The sequence below is a fragment of the Capricornis sumatraensis genome, chromosome 14 (assembly GCF_032405125.1).
Source record: "Capricornis sumatraensis isolate serow.1 chromosome 14, serow.2, whole genome shotgun sequence".
NCBI classification, from domain to species: domain Eukaryota; kingdom Metazoa; phylum Chordata; class Mammalia; order Artiodactyla; family Bovidae; genus Capricornis; species Capricornis sumatraensis.
Genome location: NC_091082.1, coordinates 37,412,557 through 37,432,613, shown reverse-complemented (window position 1 = coordinate 37,432,613; position 20,057 = coordinate 37,412,557). Strand labels below are relative to the sequence as shown.

The window sequence follows — 20,057 nt, the reverse complement described above, 5'->3', positions numbered from 1 at the left end:
TTTGTGAGGAGGCTTGGTGAGAGGTGCCTGAGAGCAGAAAGAAGTGAGGAAATGTTCCGCATTTACCTGCCAGAACCCCCAGGCATGTTTACCGAGCAAGGCTGGCCAGAGATTTCCTGCAGCGGTGAGGGGCAAACCTAAGGGAAAAACAGCTTCACTCACACTGCACCACCCACGTGCCAGGCACTGCTCTGGGGCCTCACTTTTATCAACGCATCCCACGGTCCTTCTGATCTCTTAGAACAAGAACGTCCACAGAAAAGGCAGTGGACAAGGAAATTTCCTTTGCTTCAAGGTGCTCCGGAACCCTTGGTGCTGCCACCTCCTCTCTCATCTCCTGCACCCTCCACACCATGCCAGCTCCAGGCCTGGGAGGGGCTGCCGCCCACAGCGCTGCGGGGAGGCAAACAGGAAGGAGCGGTGGAGGAAGTTCCCTGCAGAGTGAGTGTTCTCCTTGGTTCTCAGAACTGGGCCAGGGTGTGGGGGGAAGAACTGACGGCCCCTCTGCTGGATCAGGGAGAAGGGACGAGTTCAAGGGTGACAGACCCAGATTCAAAGTGCCTTTGAAGTATATGCTCCTGGGAAATGCAGGAAACCATGTTCCCTCACCCTTGCCAAGGTTGCTAACTTCTCTTGGACTTACGGTGCATCAGTCTTGCGACCTCAGAGGCACAGAGGAGAGCCAGCTGCTTAGAGGGACAGCACATGCGCAGCGTGCATCCTCGGGAAGTCAGGCAGCAAAGCTGGCATCACTGAGTGCCACCCAACAAGGGACACCAGGGCAGCCCCTGTCGACACCAGGACCTCAGATCTCTGCATCCTCAATTAAAATCAAGTGTCCTATCAATAAATGCTAATGGGGGAAGCCTGACTTCAGACAAGTCAACACAGGGCTTCATGCCAGGAGCTCAGAACACACAGTCCTACTGCAGGAGGTGTGAACACTCCCACCCCTACAGAGCTGCACCACCCACCGCAGCCTAGGGGTCCACTGGCATCCCCACTGCTGAACCAGCTCGGCAAGGCCCCTGGCAAGACACAGCAGGGTCTACATCTGAAAACAAAGAAGACAGAATGAGGCCGTCAACAAAACTCAGTTACTCAATTTACCATCCTTTATCTTGGGAGCATGTCCTTTGTACTTTTATGTTGTTAAATGGCCTTTAAAAGTATAAATTGACATTTGAATCAGTTCTAATGAGGTGGATGAAACTGGAGCCGATTATACAGAGTGAAGTAAGCCAGAAAGAAAAACACCTATACAGTATACTAACGCATATATATGGAATTTAGAAAGATGGTAACGATAACCCTGTATGCGAGACAGCAAAAGAGACACAGATGTATAGAACAGTCTTTTGGACTCTGTGGGAGAGGGAGAGGGTGGGATGATTTGGGAGAATGGCATTGAAACATGTATATATCATATATGAAACGAATCGCCAGTCTGGGTTCAATGCAGGATACAGGATGCTTGGGGCTGGTGCACTGGGATGACCCAGAGGGATGGTACGGGGAAGGAGGTGGGAGGGGGGGTTCAGGATGGGGAACACGTGTACACCCATGGCGGATTCATGTAGATGTACGGCAAAACCAATACAATATTGTAAAGTTAAAAAAAAAGAAAGAAAGAAAGAAAATATATTGTCTATAACGATATGTTATATAATTTTAAAAATAAAAATTAATTTCAAAAAAAGTGTAAATTAAATGATGTTCATAGTTGATGATAGGTTTTGTTTTGTTTTAAATGTTCTTACTTAGCAAAATTTAAAAATCAGCAAACTATGCCCACTTATCCCAAAATCTTCTGTTTTCAGTTTTACTACTGCACCAAGCGAGATGCGGGAACGACACAAAAGCTTTGTGGAAAAGGGGGCAAACGAGCTCAGAGAGAGCTTTGTTGCTGACATATTAACAGGACGCATAGGGTTATCAGAATCTTTATGAAATTAAGCAGCCAGGGCGATCAGTCTGCATTCACCGATTTTCTAACATAAGTGAGAACACTGTTCTTACAAAATCACTGAGGAAATTCAATGGTGTCTTGGGAACTATTTTTTAAAGCAATGTATTTTTCTGGGAGTGAGAGTCCTTCACCTTTTACCTTTTAAAAATAAGAGGATTTCCGAGAGTCCGTTCCCTCTACTCTTCATCCCTGGCCCACTGTTTTCTCAGACTGGCCTCTGTTTTCGTGCATCATGTTTCAAAATCCTTTCCACATAGAACCTAAACACCCTTACTGCTTCCTGCTTCTTCACTTGCTGTTCCTCTCTTTCTAGTTCTCTTACTCAGTATTCTTCTCCCTTCTGCCTTAATGATGTGGACTGTAAATTCCTCAGTGAAGGTCCTAGTGATCAGCAAAGTGCTACGCACACAGTGCTCAGCTCCTTTTGGTAAGTTTTCTCTTGTTGTTTATTTGCTTCAGTCATGTCTGACTCTTGCAACCCCCGCCCGCCACCAGGCTCCTCTGTCCATGGGATTTCCCAGGCAAGAATACTGGAGTAGGTTGTCATTTCCTTCTCGAGGGAACCTTCCCAACTCAGGGAAAGAACCCACATCTCTTATGCCTCTTACACTGACAGGCAGATTCTTTACCACTGAGCCACCAGAGAAACAAGTTTTCCTTAGTGCTCACTTTATCTGTTAGTCTCATTTCCATAATCATCCAGCTCTCTCTCTATTTGTACGTGCAGGAGAGATGATAAGACATCTCTCTGAACCTGTAAGATTGAGGCACAAATGAAAAATACAGAAAAGAGCAGAAGTGACACATAGGACAGAGGGAAAGACCTAACATATGTGTAAGGAGTCTCAGAAAGAAAGGAGAAAGAGAACAGGCCAGAAACAATATGTTAAGAAATGACCGTTATTTTCCAAAATTGATGAAAGACATCAAGCCACAGATTCAAGAACTCTGCAATCCCAAGCAGGATAAAAACAAAGTAAATCACACCCAAGTATGTCACAGTCACACTGCTGAAAACCAAAAGCAAAAAGAAAATTCTAAAAGTAGAGGACAAAAGTACAGATCACCGTGCCCACAGCATCACAGCCACGACATCCACGGCCAAACCGGACCTAGAGTTCCTGCCCCATCTCGGCATCAACATGTGCCATCCCGACTGGAAAGCCCCTGCCTCTGCCTCCATAGAGCTGATTACCTGCTGCTGACATTCCCAAACACAACCCTATCTCCCCGAGGTTGAGAGCAACTGCCTTCCTTCATACCCCTCACAAAACTTCCTAAAGTCTGTTACTCTGCACCTCAAAACATCTCACCCTTGTGAGGAGAAAAAAGGTTCAAAGTGTTTTCTAGGAGAAGAAAGTAAACCGGTGTCACTTCAAATTGTTTAGACAATGACCCACAAGTAAGCCATATACAATGCAATGAAGAACATGGATCAATAGCATAAACATATCTGAAACAAATATTTTTGCAATGTTCTAAATTCTCAGGATCTATGATTCTCTTCAATTCCATTATATTTACGTGTTTTTAAAAACACTGGTCCTGACCCACTAAACTGATTTCACACTCACTTAAGGGTCATAACCCACAGTTTGAAAACCTCTGGATAGGACAGAAGGTCCAGAATTTACCTCTGGGGCCAGAACAGCACATTCTTTCCAGACCTGGCTCCTCTTTGCTCCCATCCTGCCACCTCCAGTCCTGAAACATGAGCTGCCAACTGCATGGACAGCATGAGCAACTCGCAGCTGTGAGCAAATCCTCAGCAGAGACTCTGAAGGAGGGCTGTGGGCACCAGGCAGCTGTCAGCAAGGGCTCAAGAGGCTCCGGAGGGTGCAAAGCCCCTACAGAGACCAGGGCCTCTGCTCACCCAACCCCAGCTCCCTCTGGTGCCCATGTCTCCCACACCCTGAGGGAAGCCCTGCACCCTGATTTGAAGGAAGTTGTCTTTTTGTCCTACACACCTTCCTCTACCACTGCTTTCACTTCAGTCTGCTGTCCTTAACCCACCACCCAAAAGGGCTTGACTTTTTCTGGCTTCACCACGATTTCCATCAAATTCTAATCAGCCATCACGACGTTCATCCTGACCGCTTTCCCAAACAAATCCTCTACTACTCCACCCCTGCAAAGACGAGAGAGAGAGAGAGAGAGAGAGAGAGAGAGAGAGGCTTATGCCCATTCTAAACTATGTTAGTCAAACTAAGCCTTCCGGCAACAGGGTTCTGTGATGAGCTCTGGTCTGGAGTGAGGGGAAGAGGATTACAGGTTGCAGAGAAAAACTACAGAGCAAGAAGAGAACGGTTCCTGCCCTCAGACTCATGGAGGAGAGAACAGAACCTCCACTCAATATGAATGATAATGAACATCCCAACTAACAGCCACTGAGCAAAGCAGGGAAGTGCCGTGTCTTCTGGGCATAAGGACCGCTGGACACCATCAGAGCAGTGACTCTCAAACCCATTCTGGTAGTGGCACCCCAGGGGGGGTGCAATGTTCTATGAGGAACTGCTAGCCCATAAATGTGAAATGAAGCAATAATTTTGTACTAAAACTCAGATGACACTGGATGCCAGATTCTAGAAAAGATAAGTAGCAGCAGATGTCTAATTTTAAGATAATAGTTATGGAAGAAAATCTCAGAGTTGAGATAATTCTATCCAATTAACCTGGTCTGCCAGGTGGACAGCCAGCCATTGTTCAGTGTTAAAGCCCACTGGCCCATCAGGCCAGCTTCCAGAGGGCCAGGAACACAGAGCCAATTGTGAACAAGGAGGAAGATGGGTTTTCAAAAGAGAAGAGCAGCCAGGGAGAAAAGCGAGCCTGATGTACAGTCTACAGGAGGGGAGACGTACAGACCAAGAAAGCAAAAGGCAGGCAGTAACAGCTCAGACAGGTGAGTGGGCCTTCATGACTAGTCAGCACTGGCATCGACAGGAGCCAGTGAGACCTCTGCCACACACAGCCTTGCACTTGCCCAGCGAGGGTATATCAATCAAGCTGCCAGAGCTGACTGCCATACTAATACCATACTTTCATTAAAGTATGAATGGAGAACCTACTAAGGACAAGCAAGCTTTAGAGAAGTCATTCCATCTTCAAGTAGAACCATCGCAAAGGATGGCACTTTCAACAGAAATATTTGGGTCAGCGAATAAGCACCAGATAGACAACACAACATCACAAAAGCAGATACAACTGCTGTGAATCTTCATTATAAGGTGATCCTCCAATATGGACAAAGAGAGCACAGGTGTACTGCACACAAACTCCCAAAGGAAAGGACAAACTCACAAGTCTACAGTGTATTAAAAGGGACAGCAGCAGCTCAGGGTCAATACACCTTGATATCATTCTACTGGAGCCCGCAGCCCCGTGGGAATCAGCAAATGGCTCCCCAAAGGACTGGGCAAAACCACTGTGTCCAGGAGCCAAGCAGCCCCACTGTCCCGCCTCCTCTCTGCAGGGCCTCCAGAGGCCTGAGTGAGAAGCTGATGCTGCAGACGCTGCCCCCCAAGAGGCAAAGCCGCAGTCACAGCACAGCATCAGCCACACCCCACTGATCCCCAGCGGTGAGCTGAGGTAGCGACTGGATCACTCACAATCACATTGGATCCCATGAATGTTTTCACATTCATGGAAAACATCCAAGAATGGCGAACACAGGAGCTACCACCCTCCCCAGGACACCCCTGGGTCCCCATCCTTCCCGCCTCATGCAGGCCCCATGGCAACCTCAGCTCCTCTTGCCAGGACTGGCACCTTACCTCCAAAGTTAGCCAGCCGCCCAATCCGTGTAACTGGTACCTTCCGCTCGCGAGCATGCTCACTGAGCTAGAGGGAGAAGAGAAAGAGCCCTTCATGGCATCAGTGACCAGAGACAGGACCAACCTTCGGGGTCCATGCTGCCCCCACAGCCCCTCTCCACCCCAAGAGCAGCACACTCCACCCACAAGAGGCCTCCGTGTGCCTGAAACTCCAGGCCACAGACCTGGACAGTGTCCCCAGAGGCTGCGCCTGACACAGCAGGACTGTGGGAACCACTCCAGCCCCACCCCAGGGGCCTCCTGCACGCACTGTCTGCTTGTGGGGCTTGCTCTCGGGGCGAGCCTTGGCCTGCCGGGCCTTCTCAATGTCCTCAGCCGTGAGGCCGCCCATGGACGACTGGTCCTGGTGGTAGACCCTCCGCTGAAGGCCTGAGGCAGAGAATGGGTCTCTGGGACTTGCGAAGAGCCTCCCGTTCACCCTTCCCAGAGGGGAGGCAGCCTGGCCTGGGACTCCGCCTTCCCGAAAGGGTCCGCTGGCAGCATAGGCAGGAGCAGGGCCCTCGCTGCCTGCGGCGTGAGCCCAGGGCGGAGGTGACTGCTCCGGGGAGGAGGCTGCAGAGACATCCTCAGAGGTGCTCTCGGCCCTCATCCCTGAGAAGTGGAATGCTCCTTCAGGGTCATCGAGGCTCTCGGAGTAATAGTCTTCAGGCTTCTCCTGACCCTGCAGGAAACAAAAGCTGGCGTGAGAGGAGCAAGAGGGCAGCCAGGAGCAAATCCCAGTGTGCACCCTGTTCCACCCAGGACAGCACACCCTCCAGAGGGTTCTACCGTGTCACCCCATGGCCCGTTCTAGAGGTGAGCAGCAGCCTGGGATCCAGGAGGGCCAGGTTCCACACAAGCTTCCACCTTGTGGGCCATGCGAGCCAGTCGCACGTAGCCCCTGCGGGGTGCCCAGACCGGACCATGTGAGTGACCACCAGCCTGGAGTACGCGCCTCACCTGTAAATCTGGACTGAGAGGCTACCAGGGGCTTTGGAAAGGGCAAGCCAGGGCAAAAGAGGGGGAAAGCTTTGCAAAGTAAAAGCGTGACCATTGACCAGCAGAGGGGAGGGCGGCACACAGGCAGGCCCACCCTGCCTCCCAAGGCCAGTGCCTTGCTGCATCTCCACCAGTCAGCCTTGGGCGCCCCCCCCAGGGGCTCTCGCCAAAGGGCTTGTCACAGCCAGAACCAGGCCCGGCTCTTCCTGAAGCAGGGGGCACACAGCGCAGGCAAGGAGGGTGACACATCAGGTCTCCCTGTTAACAGTTGCTGAGACTTGAGCTTCAGGCCCAGGGTCTTTCCACTTCTGAACCCCTAGTGGCCTGGCAAGTTCCTGACCCCTCTCTGCCGCTTCCTTCTCTGAAAATAGGGCTCCCCCCAGTCACAGAGTTACGTGAGGCACAGACAGGGCCAAGAGAACAGTGCTGAGAAGGCTATAATTAGAACAGCACCAACTCCTAAAGGGAGGTCAGTGGCCTGGATTCCCTGAATCCAGGATTCTCTGAAATGGATTCATCACACAGAGCATTGCCTGTAGATCCTGCAGAAAGAGCAGCAGACCCCAAAGCCTTCTCACTCCCAGCTTGGTAAGATACTGTGGGATCTAGAAGATAAGACATGCCCACCAGTGGAAGAAAGTTCAGTTCAGTCACTCAATCGTGTCCGACTCTTTGCGACCCCGTGAATCGCAGCATGCCAGGCCTCCCTGTCCATCACCATCTCCCAGAGTTCACTCAGACTCACGTCCATCGAGTACGTGATGCCATCCAGCCATCTCATCCTCTGTCGTCCCCTTCTCCTCCTGCCCCCAATCCCTCCCACCATCAGAGTCTTTTCCAATGAGTCAACTCTTCGCATGAGGTGGCCAAAGTATTTGAGTTTCAGCTTCAGCATCATTCCCTCCAAAGAAATCCCAGGGCTGATCTTCAGAATGAACTGGTTGGATCTCCTTGCAGTCCAAGGGACTCTCAAGAGTCTTCTCCAACACCACAGTTCAAAAGCATCAATTCTTTGGCGCTCAGCTTTCTTCACAGTCCAACTCTCACATCCATACGTGACCACAGAAAAACCATAGCCTTGACTAGACGGACCTTTGTTGGCAAAGTAATGTCTCTGCTTTTCAATATGCTTTCTAGGTTGGTCATAACTTTTCTTCCAAGGAGTAAGCATCTTTTAATTTCATGGCTGCAGTCACCATCTGCAGTGATTTTGGAGCCCTCAAAAATAGTCTGACATTGTTTCCACTGTTTCCCCATCTATTTCCCATGAAATGATGGGACCAGATGCCATGATCTTCATTTTCTCAATGTTGAGCTTTAAGCCAACTTTTTCGCTCTCCTCTTTCACTTTCATCAAGAGGCTTTTTAGTTCCTCTTCACTTTCTGCCATAAGGGTGGTGTCATCTGCATATCTGAGGTTATTGATCTTTCTCCCGGCAATCTTGATTTCAGCTTATGCTTCTTCCAGTCCAGCGTTTCTCATGATGTACTCTGCATAGAAGTTAAATAAGCAGGGTGACAATATACAGCCTTGACGTACTCCTTTTCCTATTTGGAACCAGTTTGTTGTTGCATGTCCAGTTCTAACTGTTGCTTCCTGACCTGCATATAGGTTTCTCAAGAGGCAGATCAGGTGCTCTGGTATTCTCATCTCTTTCAGAATTGTCCTCTTTCTAAGTGAGAAACTGAGGCTGAGAGAGCTGAAATAACCTGGTCATGGCCTACCAGGCAGAGCAAGGACCTGGAGCCAAGGCTGGCCCCACCAGCTGCCCCAAGGCCACCTGGCAGCACCTTCCTCAGAGAAGAAATGAGCTGTATTTGGAATCAAGAGGCACCTCTCAAAGTGGCCAGGGAGGCCCTGGAAAGAGGGAGTCTGGGGCAGGGTCCCACGAGCCACGTAACTCCTGTAACTCCCCTGCTGGCCAGCAGCCCTGCGTTACCATGCCCTGATTATGCGGAAGTCAAGGGACCTGAGCGTCTCAAGGGGACCAGGCTCAGTGAGTGCCTGCTGAATGAGTCAGTGAGCAAACCCCCTGAGGAAGCAGAGGGAGAGCGGCTTCTGGGGTATCTGCCTCCACCCTCCTAGTGTGCAGAGGCAAAGCGGAGCACGCTGGAGACTACCGCGCAGCGCCTCCTTCCAGGCGGGGGGGCCATCACTCCCTCCTACTGCCAAGTGCCTGTGCCGGCGCGTGGCCTGGTCTCCTCCCAGGGCCAGGAACCGGCCTGTCTGAGGCGGGCAGGGGCGGGCGGGGAGCCAGGGCTCCCTCGCCTCTCAGGGAGGCCTGCCCACACCTTACACGCTCCTCGCTCCTAGGAGGCCCAAGTGAGTCAGACAGCTTCACTTCAGGTGTTCCACAGGCGAATGCCCAACAGGAAGGCGATGGCTCCTCACTAGCCAGGGCACCAAGCGAGGCAGCCAGGGCACAGCCCCGCCTCAGCAGAGGGAGCGCGGGCAGAGACAGCGTGTGAAGAGGACACAGGATTCCGGTCATGTCAATCAACGACCACATCAGACTGCTGAGACTCAGTTTCCCCATCTGAAAAGGGGGGTAAGCATCTGGGCCTGCACCCTTCCCAGGACAACGGTGAGGCTCGTAAGAGACCACAGGAGTGAAGACCTCTGCAAGGTGAAGGCTTCTGTGTAGACAGAGACACGGTATCACCACTGGACCTCAGAGAGCAGGAGGGGAGGCTGGCAATCCTAACCTGAGACTGGCCAGAGGGGAGGCTGGCAATCCTAACCTGAGACTGGCCAGAGGGGAGGCTGGCAATCCTAACCTGAGACTGGCCAGAGGGGAGGCTGGCAATCCTAACCTGAGACTGGCCAGAGGGGAGGCTGGCAATCCTAACCTGAGACTGGCCAGAGGGGAGGCTGGCAATCCTAACCTGAGACTGGCCAGAGGGGAGGCCCAGAGCCTGGAGGAGCGTGTGTGTCCTTGTCTAGAAGGACAGGGCAGAGATGGAAGAGGGGCGGCAGCGGGGCCCCCTCACAGCACAGCTCCCAACACACACGTGCCCAGGCACATGTGAGTGCACACACGTCCATTCAAGCACACGCAGACCCTCCCCACAACCTCAGACTGTCAGGAACGGGGTGTGGACCACGTGGGGGATGCCGCGGTGGGTGGCGCTCTGCCACAGCAACCCTGTTGACCACCACGGCTCCAGCGCTCCATTCTGCTTACAGCCCTCCCCTTGGACAGTAAAGCGTCGAGGTCTCAGCACGAGACAACAGGAGGGACGAGAGCGAGGCGGGAGGCGAGGCTGCTGCCCTGGAAAGCAGCAGGACTCCCGAGTCAGCTCCCGGAGACCCCAGCCCAGCCGGGAGGGGTGGGGTGGGTGGCAGGGAGGGCAAGGGTTTCGAAGCCCCGGAAGACCTGCTGACACTCGACCCTGTGACACTGATGCTGAAGCACAACGTCCAACAACATGTGCCTGCCCCACCCACCCACACATGGGAGACCTCGCGTCGCTTTACAAAGCTGACCCAACAAAGAAACACTAACGGAAGCCAGGGGGACAGGCAGAAGGTGCTCTGTCTTATAAAGTACTTGTTTGCTTCAGAGAAGGAAGTGTATCTGGCCTTCCAGATACACTAGGATCCTTCCAGCTGCCTCTCCTAAGAACACAGGGGACCGTGAGTTTCATCTTTGTGGCATTTTTTAATTCCTCAAATTAAAAAGGCCTCTCTTCAGTACCTTGAGGACAGGCCCAGGAACTGAACCCAGGCCAGGCAGAGTGAACAGAGCAAACCACAGGCAGCCCCTGGCAGGGCGGGGCCTGTCTCTCCCCTCTGCGCCCCGTGCCTGGCACCAGTAGGCACAGGGTAAATGCTGGTGAGTTACTGGTCAGACTGGAGAGCGTGCTGGGCTTCATGTTCCTAGGGTTCTTCCCAGATCTGTGAAGCTTCCTACAACTAAAACTCCAGTCACACGGTGGCAGCCTCCCCCTCACACCCAGAAGGACGTGGGCTGCGCTAAACACTGGGCTGTCTGGCCCTGGCCACAAGGAGACAGCCATCCTGGAGGTGTCCTGGCTCACCCCCTGGTTTCACCAAGACCTCCAAGTCCAGGGCCCCTCCCACCGCCAAGCAGCCTCCTTACCTGCACCTGCCCAAAGACCATGCCGACCTGCTCTGCGGCGGTGGACTGCATGGCCCTGACCGCCACGAGGAGCTCCCCGCCGAGGCCCAGGTGCTGCAGGTAGGTCTCCACGGCCGCCTGGGTCAGCTTGGCAAAGCCTTTGACCAACATGATGGCGTCCCCCAACATGGCAGCCATCCTTCAGGGCTGGAAGAGAGTGGGGTGGGCCAAGTCAGGGTGGGGGCTCCACGCCCCACACAGGGTCACACTCACACAGACCCTCTCTACCCTAAACTCTGGCTGTTTGGTTTTTCCAGTGACCTCCCCTTCTGGGTTGACTGAGAGAAAGAGGCAGGGAGGGCCCAGGGCTCAGGGCAGACTGAGTGGCTCCCCACGCTGCAGGGCGCTGAGCAGAGAGAGGGTCTGTGGAGTTGGGGCCACGCACCGGGCCCATGTTTCCTCACCTCATGGCACACGGTGAAGGGATTTAGCTAAAGCTGCTCAGCCACCAAGTGGCAGAACTAGGACTTGAATCTGGGAGTCCCCGATTTAGACTGTAGGCTGGGGAGAGAACTCCTCCCTGCAGGGCTCTGGGGCCCTCAACCCCAATCCTCAGGGGCTGTCTGTCTGTGCCCAGGCACTCTTGCTCTGCCCTGAAGCCTCTGAAGACGCCCACCAAGGGACAGCCACAATCCCTCCCCACACTCAGGCAATGCTCTTGGAAAATCCTAACCAGCATTTAAAACCAGCAACATGATATAGGACACTGTGCAGGAACAAGGCCGGCAGGACCTGGCCTGAAACCTGGGTCCCCTCCACGCGCGTGCGGGCTGTTCTCTCCTTTCTACTGGGTCTCAGCATAAAGCGCATTTCTTTATGTCAGCAGTGAAGAAGTGGAAAGCCAGTGCACACAGCATGCCTCACAGGGTGGGGCGGTGCTGGCAATCTCCCAGGCATTGCTCAAGACCTACCTGGGGCTGTGCTGCTGGGAAGGGTAAGATAAGCTAAAATGAGGGGGTGCCGCTGAAGAAGAAACAGGAAAAAGAAAGGAGCTGGAGACTCCAGGGTGGGAAGGAGCACTCTGGCCAGGGGGCAGGGAGAAGCTGGGATCCACCAGGAGTCCCAGAGACAAGAGGATCGGTGTGAAGGTACAGTGGGCAGGAGACCCACAGGAACAAACCTGGGAACAAACACAAGGAGGCCCAGAAGTGCAGCTACACCCTGGACACAGGGCTGGGCCAGCAAGAGGGAGGGGACCGTCCCAGAGACACCTTCAGGATTCTCATCAGATTAATTAACAGAAGTGCAGACGGGAAGGTCAGGCGAGAGCACTGACAAGGATCTCAATCAGAACCCTTGGGACTTCAAAGACGCAGGCTCGCTCCTGTCCGCCCTTCATGGGGAAGCAGCCCGTCAGTCCAGAGACACCTGCAGGGATCCGCTCAGCTTCTAAGCATGGGCACAGCTACTTTTACTTAAAAGAAGAGAAACCCACAAACACACAGGAGCCTGGAAAGTTAAGATGACCCACCCAACCTGCCCTCAAAGACCCCTTCACCTTCATAGGAAGACAGCTCCCGGACACTAGGCTGGGGTGCTTTCCACACTCCATCTCCTTTTAATCTTTATAAGCTACCTAATGACATGGATATTATTGCCCCCATTTCACAAAGGAGAAAACCAAAGTCAGAGGCGTTAAGGAACTGGCTAAGGCCATTCAGCTCCAAACGCTCAGTCCACCGACACCAAGGCACTCCCACAAGGAGGCACTGATTAGACACAAATGAACCTCCTGTACCCTAATCACAGCCAAGGAGGTTTCTGGAAGGTGACCATACCCTTGAGGGAGACGGGCAAGAGGGGGGAAGCTAGCCCTGCCCATCACCCAGTGCTATTTCACACCCGGGGCTCCACTCTGGGCTCCTGCTCCTATGGCAATAAACAAGTGTGAGCCCCACAGACCGAATGTCCAGGACTGGGAAAAGATCACGTAATCAGAGCTCAAACGCAGCTGGTGCCAGCTCTCAACAGCTGCCCTGCCCCCGGTCCCACCCATGACACATTTCACTCACAGAGAGGTTTTGAAAGAGACATCAGGGACACGCAATGGCAGAGGCCGGGGCCCCAGCCCCATCTGTTCAGAAGGACCCTTGCAGGCGGTCCCAGGACCATCCACCATACCCCACTGCTGCAGCAGTCCCCAGAAACAGACCTTCCCCTTGCTCACCCCTAAACCCAATCCAGATAGCCAAGCAGGAGACTCTCATAGGCCACGCGCACACATGCTAAGTCGCTTCAATTGTGTCCGACTCTTTGGGACCCCATGGACTGCAGCCCGCCAGGCTCGTCTGTCCACGGGATTCTCCAGCCAAGAATATTAGAGTGGGTTGCCATGCCCTCCTCCACGGGATCTGCCCGCGTCTCCTGTGGCTTCTGCATTGCACGCAGATTCTTTACCACTGAGCCACCGGGGAAGCACCTCACAGGCCACAAGCCTCGATAAGTCCAAAACCTCACCTTGTCTGCTAACTGATAGACCTATTTCATTCTGTTTTTAGGCTTAAAACTAATTCTACTAAGTTTCTCATCCAAGTTATCATAACCACATAACTAAAGCTTTGCTAGAGCAAAGCTGATAAGTGGGTTTTTTGGCCAATTTCCCCTGCCTAGCTTGAATGGCCCCCTGCACTGATGGGGGAGCTCACTGTGAAATACCCAGGTATGGTCCTGCACTCTGAAGAGGCAGGTCTGGAACCACCAGAGTCCAGTCCTAACTCTTTCGGTTTCTAAGTATGTCAGCCCGTAGCATAGTACCTGATGGGCCAGGATGACACCTACATTACAATGACGATTTTTAAAAAATTCAAAAGAGAAAAAAAATGTTAAATAAACTGACCATTTTTTTAAATAAAATTCCTGCATTTGGGAAATATAAGTAATAACAGTCTCCTTCACTATTTTCCTAACTGTATTTCATTAACTTTTAGTTCACATATTCCACTTTCAAAGTGGCAAATAAATATGTCATCTTTAAAAAGTACACATGAAAAATTAATTCGCTATGCCTTATTTCTTGCCTGCATGGTTGAATCCTCATACCGGAGAACTTTCCATGGGTGCCTGTCTCACCCTGGACAGCGAGTGCCGTCATGGAGGAGGAGGACTAGAGCCAGTCCCCTGGGAAGGCAGGTTCCATCCACATGGCAATGACATCACGGAAATACACCTTCCCACTACTGTGGGGCAATACTGCCTCTTCTCACGTTAACAGATTCTGTTCATAAACAGTCTGGCCTCGTGAACAGATTCGTAGGTAGACGCATATTTCAAAATCGCAGCCCATGCCAGCCCCCTTGAGGATTATTTATCTAACGTGCAGGGACCACTGCCCCCAAACCTCCCCACATGCTGCTCCGCTGCGTACTAAGTGAAACATTCAAACCTTAGTCAATACCAGGTATTTTTTGACAAAGGAATGTCTACCCTCAAGGAGCAGGGATGGGAAGGTGGACAACTGCCAGAGGAAATACCTTTCCAGAACTGTGTTCACCTTCTGATTTTCAAAAATTGGCTCTCATAAATCCTACTTCTAATACATCAGAACCCCAACGTGACTCAGAATTCAGCTATCCTGAATGTTGGTGCAAAACCCCTGCAGGAATGCACAGGCACCAGGCACTCAGCTACACCAGCAGGCACTTTCATCAGGATCTTAGGTAAATAAAATCAAAAGCCCCGAAAGCACATTAACCTCAAGTTTCAAATCTTATCCTCATCACAATTTCAGCTTCAAGTATTAGAGCCCTCACCCCAGCCCGCTTCACCCTGCTGGTTCTTAAATGGGTTTGGGGGACCTTGCTGAGGAACAATACAGGAATGAAGGGTATTTTCAGGCTCCTCACCCACTTGGCACCATGCACCCAGACAACCTGGGCGCCGCCCGCTCTCCTCTGAGCGAGCACCAGTGAATATAGCAGTGGGGGTGGAGGGTGGGCACTCACATTCAGGGGCGCCCACTAAGGCACCAGCACGAAAATAAAGTCATTCGGTCTATTTTCTCAACACAGTTCCCCCCTGGTGCTCTGGACTAGTCTGCGCAGGTCCTGGGATGAACCTGCCCTTGGCCCCAGTGCTCACAGCTGCAGTAGCATGCACACACATCTATAATGGGCACGGCCACCACGGCGACAACCAGAGGCCAACTGAGACTAACACGCGAGGATCAGGTGCAGGGGAGGCAGCTGAGCAGCGGCAAAGCCAGGGAGCCCAGCCAGCCCAGCCACGGACACAGCACACTGCTCGCCTCCCCAGCAGGAGGGCGCTGCGGGTGGGTGGGGGCCGGGAGGGGGTCTCCAGGCCCCTTTTCCAGTCTAACATGCTAATGGGCTATAAAGGAAGTAAACAAAGTTGTTGTCTAGAGAGAAAGAACTGGAACAAACGCAGCTCACCACTCCCCAGGGGCAGACACTAAGAAAGAAGCACAGCCAGCGTCCCCTGACATGAGAATCCTCACGCTCCGAGAGGAAATCTTCCTGCTGAACCTTCACTCTCTGACCTTCCCCACGAGCCTTCATTCACGCTGAAAAACAGACTCTGAGATCCTTTAGCTGGAAATTACCTGTGGTGTGAAGGCCTTCAAATCTAGCCTCCGGAACTGAAAAAAAAAAAAAAAAATCCACCAAGTGATGCCTACCTGGCCAGTTACAGTAAGATGTATCAGCAGGACAATGAGCTGTGTTCTTTTTAAAAATAAATGGGACTTCTCCAGCTGTCCAGTGGTTAGGGCTCAGCGCTTCCACTGCAGTGGCCTGGGTTCAAGCCCTGTTCAGGGAACTAAGATCTCACAAGCCGCGTGGCGTATCCCCATGCAGAGATACATACCCCATGCGGGGATACAAAATACATACCTACATAAAACAGACAATCCTGACAAGCATCAAACAAATAAGGTCACCATAAATTTTTCCATCCAGACCTAGACGGGAGAATTTTATTTGGGGGGAGGGTTCCCATATGCATCCCCAAGCCCCTCCTTCACTGCCAGAATTCACAATCCGTCACCTGTCTCTTCTCACAAGGTGACAGTAAGCCAGGGACAGAGAATAAATTTATTAAGCCACTGTTCAATCCCCTCTGTAAGTATGAAGTGTGACAAGACAGACCAGCTCCTACCCAAGGAAAGCCCCAGAGTCTGTCTCTCTAAAAGCGAGCACACCCTCCTATGATCTCTTCCCATCCTGAGCTGCCCTGGAAGCCACGGGATGCCTGGTGTAAGGACCCCAAAGCAAGCTGCACAGCAAGCCCTTTGTCTTGGGGAGTGTGTGTGAAGCTCACTCACAAGCCTTCCCGAGCAGGCTTCAAGCCTCGGCTGCTGCATGCACGTCACCCAGTGGCCCACGGATATCAAGCTCAGCACATCCGGAACTGATTTCACTCCCCTTACCCGCCCACCCAGGATCCCCATCCTGAGGACTGCGACCACCTCTCCTAACCCCCCCAGGTGCTCCCAGCTGGGCAACGACAGCAGCCCCTAACTGATCTCTCTGCCCCCCAACCCCCGCTTTCTTGTGCAAGAATGCACGTCTTTCCTTCTCACCAGACCTCAGTGCAAACAGCACCTCTTCTGGGATGTTCTCCCCAGCATGTCCCATCCCCAAAGCCCACCCACGTCCCTCCACGGCTCCTTGTTCCATCCCCAGGTAGCAGTGACTGTGCTCTAAATCTCCTGTGGGTCCCCCACACTGAGCTGTGAGCCAAAGGAGGGCACAGACCACACCTGTGGTCTCCTCTCCATGTCGCCAGCAACTCACACCACATTGACACAGAGCAGACAGAAATGAACTCAGCTGGTCCCCCCAAGATTTAAGAAAGCCTACCATTTCTGGGACAGGCTCACACCTCCTTGTAGCTTTTAATCTACACATGGAATCAAAGGTCTCCTAGGAGCCTTGTCTGAGGTAGAGTTTTCACACTTTAGCGGGGCATCAGAAATCACCCAGGAGACTTGCTAAAACACAGCTTGCTGCTCCCCAACCCCAGGTTTCTGATTCTCTAGGTCTGAAATGGAACCTGGAAACCTACATTTCTAATAGATTCCCACCTGCTGCTGCTGTTGGTCCTGGAAACTTACCTTAAGAATCCTGTCCTGGAAGACTAGGAAAAAGGAACCAAGGTGGCCCACACTCAAGGCCAGACAGAAGTCTAAACAGAGACCCTTTCCTCAAAGCTTCTCCCTGCTGCTCCCTAAAAGTCTGGCTTTGTCCCTAAGTGGAAACCTTCCACTGCCCCTTCCTTCCCCATTCCTCTTCCTCAAGAAACTGAAAAAGGAGACAGTCACCAAAGGAATCTCAAGACTGTAACTTAGTGTTCCTGGGAAAAGACCGTTTAGTGACCTCCAGGAGGCCCGGGATGGGGGCTCACAGGTGGCCAAGGGTAATCTTTTTTTACTTTGGGCATGAACAGTTTTTAGTCTGCATGGACACTGGAAAGTTCCTTTACATGCTTGAAATTTTTCCTTCTTGCTTTCCCTCTTAGAAAATGAAAACACCAGGGGACTGTTTCCTCCAAGGACTGATAAGAGTGTGTGTGTTACAGAAAAGACTTAAACCTCTGAAGCCCAAATCCATGAACTTCTGTAGATGTGCCCTTCATGTTGGCCTTTAAAATCACACCCCAGGGGCCAGTATCTCAGACTGGCCCTAGTGAGGTCCGGCCTGAGGCCCCATTCATCAGCAGGTTCAGAAATATCCTAACACACATCAATTTTCAAAGCCAACTGAAAACAGGAAGAAGAACCCAGGAAAAGAGACAGAGAAAAAGAGCCTGTGCCCCGCTCCAACCCCACCTCGTACCTACCCCTCCGCTCTCAGTCAGTCCCAGCCAGACCTGGTGAGCCAAGCTTCCACAATGGGGAACGGGCTACTAGGGTCATTCATGCCCCACAGCTACAAGCGACCTCTGGAATACCCCAACCTGAGTGTTTACGACAAAGTCCCCTTTCCCTGTCGCCCTCCCAGGCCATCCTTTCTGGGAGTTATCCAAGCATCCTGCCAAATTCTGTCAAACTGCATTTCCTTAACATTGACTGTGTGATAATTCAGCCACAAGAACATAAATCACAACACTAAGGCTGGTTGCATAAATAGTGGTACACCCACAGACAGACTGCTGTGCAGCCACTTAAAGTGACACTATGAAAGGTGTTTATTGGCAAATAAGAAAGTTTACCATATATTCCCACGTAGGAAGGAAGCAGGTTACACAACAATATTATCCTTTGTTTTGGAAGGATAGAAGGAGGAGGAAAGAAGTTTGAAAGAAGGGTGATGGGTGATAGATAGCAAACATGCAAAACAGGCCTTCTCTGGGTGGTGGGGTAATAAAATTCTTTTTACTTTCTTCATTTGCTTTATTTCCTAAAGTTTTCAACAAAGAACATACACTACTTCTATAACAGAAAATAAGTTACAAAAAAAATAATCTTCAATATCTACTGTTAAGATGAAAAATACAAGCAAGCACACAGAGGTGTGATTTAAAGGAACTATCCCACGTCCCTCAAGTGTCTGTCCTGGGTGCGATGGGCAGAGAGCTGGATGGCAGATCAGAAAGCTATAAATAAGGCCTCTCCACACCCTCGTTTAGCCACTGTCCTTCATCAGAAGACAACTGCCCCTACCAGGCCACCAGGAAGACGGAACATGGCCCTCCCTCTTTCGGGAAAGAAGCTCAACTGCCCTTCTCAGGAAGTGGTGAGAAAATCACTTGGCACAGGCAGGTCTAATGCTGGCCCCGTGTTAAAAGACAAACAATTAATGGGTACTTTCCCCAAAAACAGGATCCTAGTTTAGAATAATGTAGTAAGTGCAGTGATCACATTTTTCTGAACCAGAAGTTAAGAGATGTAATATGACTGGTGCCCTTCTAGATCAGGGGTCAGCAAACCAAGGGGACAAAGCCAGTCCTGCTGCCTGTTTTTTTTAAATAAGCATTTGCTGGAACACAGATTAGTGCTCATTCCTTCAGGTATTGTCAACAGCTCATTGATATGTCTTACCTACGGCTGTTTGGGTTTTTTGGTTTGATTTGGTTTTAAGCTATAACACCAAGTTGAGTAGTTGCAAGTGAGAACTATGGCTCACAAAGCTTAAAATATCCCCTTATCTGGTTCTTTCAGGGAAGCGTGTTGACTCCGATTCTAGGGCAACAGAGTAAAACATAACCTCAACTGTCCCAGGAAATCTGGAAAGGTCACTGGAGTTAGAGCAGTCCACCAAAGCTGGCATTGGGGTGAGCACACCTCAGTAGAGCTCTGCTCCTGACCCCGAGTTGGGCACCTTCCCAGGCATAGAGCTGCCCACTACCCAGAGGCCCCAGGCAAGGGCTGAACAGAGGGGGTGCTCTGAGGTGACCACCTTTTACTGGCTCACCCAGAACAGGATGATCTGAGGGCTGCTAATGAAGGGGTCAGGCCAGGGGTGGGGTGGGGTCAGATGCCGACTTCCTATCCTCCTTCCTCCTGCCTTTCCCAAGGTTTTCAGCCATACAGCTGCCTCCCGCGTTTCCTCATCTCACATTAAGATGACCAGTGCACTGTCGGTCCACCGCTTGAGACTGAATGGCTATAAATCCATCATCATCTAACCTCCATCATCTAGTCCTCCATTCCAGAACTTTCACCATATCCCTAACAGGGGCCCCCTCTGCCAGGCAAGCACCAGTGTGTGCCTGGGAGGGCAGAGCCAGGCAGACAGGATGCCCACTGCCGCTCCCACCCTCAGACGCCCACTGAGCCCCCAGCTGCAGGACAGGGCAGCCTCCTGCCCCTGTCCAGGCTTCTCACCACAGACTCCACGCGGGGCTGAAGACGCAGCCCTTGGCTGGCACAGTGGAACTGTCCCCTGTAAGGAAAGAAGTTTATTTCTGGGCCTCAAGTTGTCTCCTACGCTAAGAACTTCATGTTCCTTCAAAAGCCATTTCCAGACTATAGGGATTTTTTTGGAAACCATTTAAAAAGTATAGGCTCTTATGCTAACACACTCAGGAGCTTGTTGAATAGCGGGCACTCTGACATTCTCCAGTGAATTTCACTGGTTCCCCAAACATCTGGAGCAGAAGACCAGCATAATGATGATAACTGCAGCTTCTCTTATTTACTGAGAGTTTATTATATGCCAGGCTGTGTGCTAAGTGTTCTTT

At 51.6% G+C, this 20,057-nt stretch overlaps 1 protein-coding gene across 1 annotated transcript in view; it reads right to left on the bottom strand.

The window, feature by feature from the left end:
• Positions 1-20,057, bottom strand: part of COQ8A (coenzyme Q8A) — a 47,129-nt gene that overhangs the window by 13,891 nt on the left and 13,181 nt on the right. The window contains exons 2-4 of the mRNA XM_068986080.1: positions 10,881-11,066; positions 6,050-6,460; positions 5,740-5,806 (exon numbers count right to left, since the gene is read on the bottom strand). Coding sequence (XP_068842181.1) covers positions 5,740-5,806; positions 6,050-6,460; positions 10,881-11,057 — 655 coding nt within the window. The 5' untranslated portion in view covers positions 11,058-11,066. The remainder of the gene's footprint in view (positions 1-5,739; positions 5,807-6,049; positions 6,461-10,880; positions 11,067-20,057) is intronic.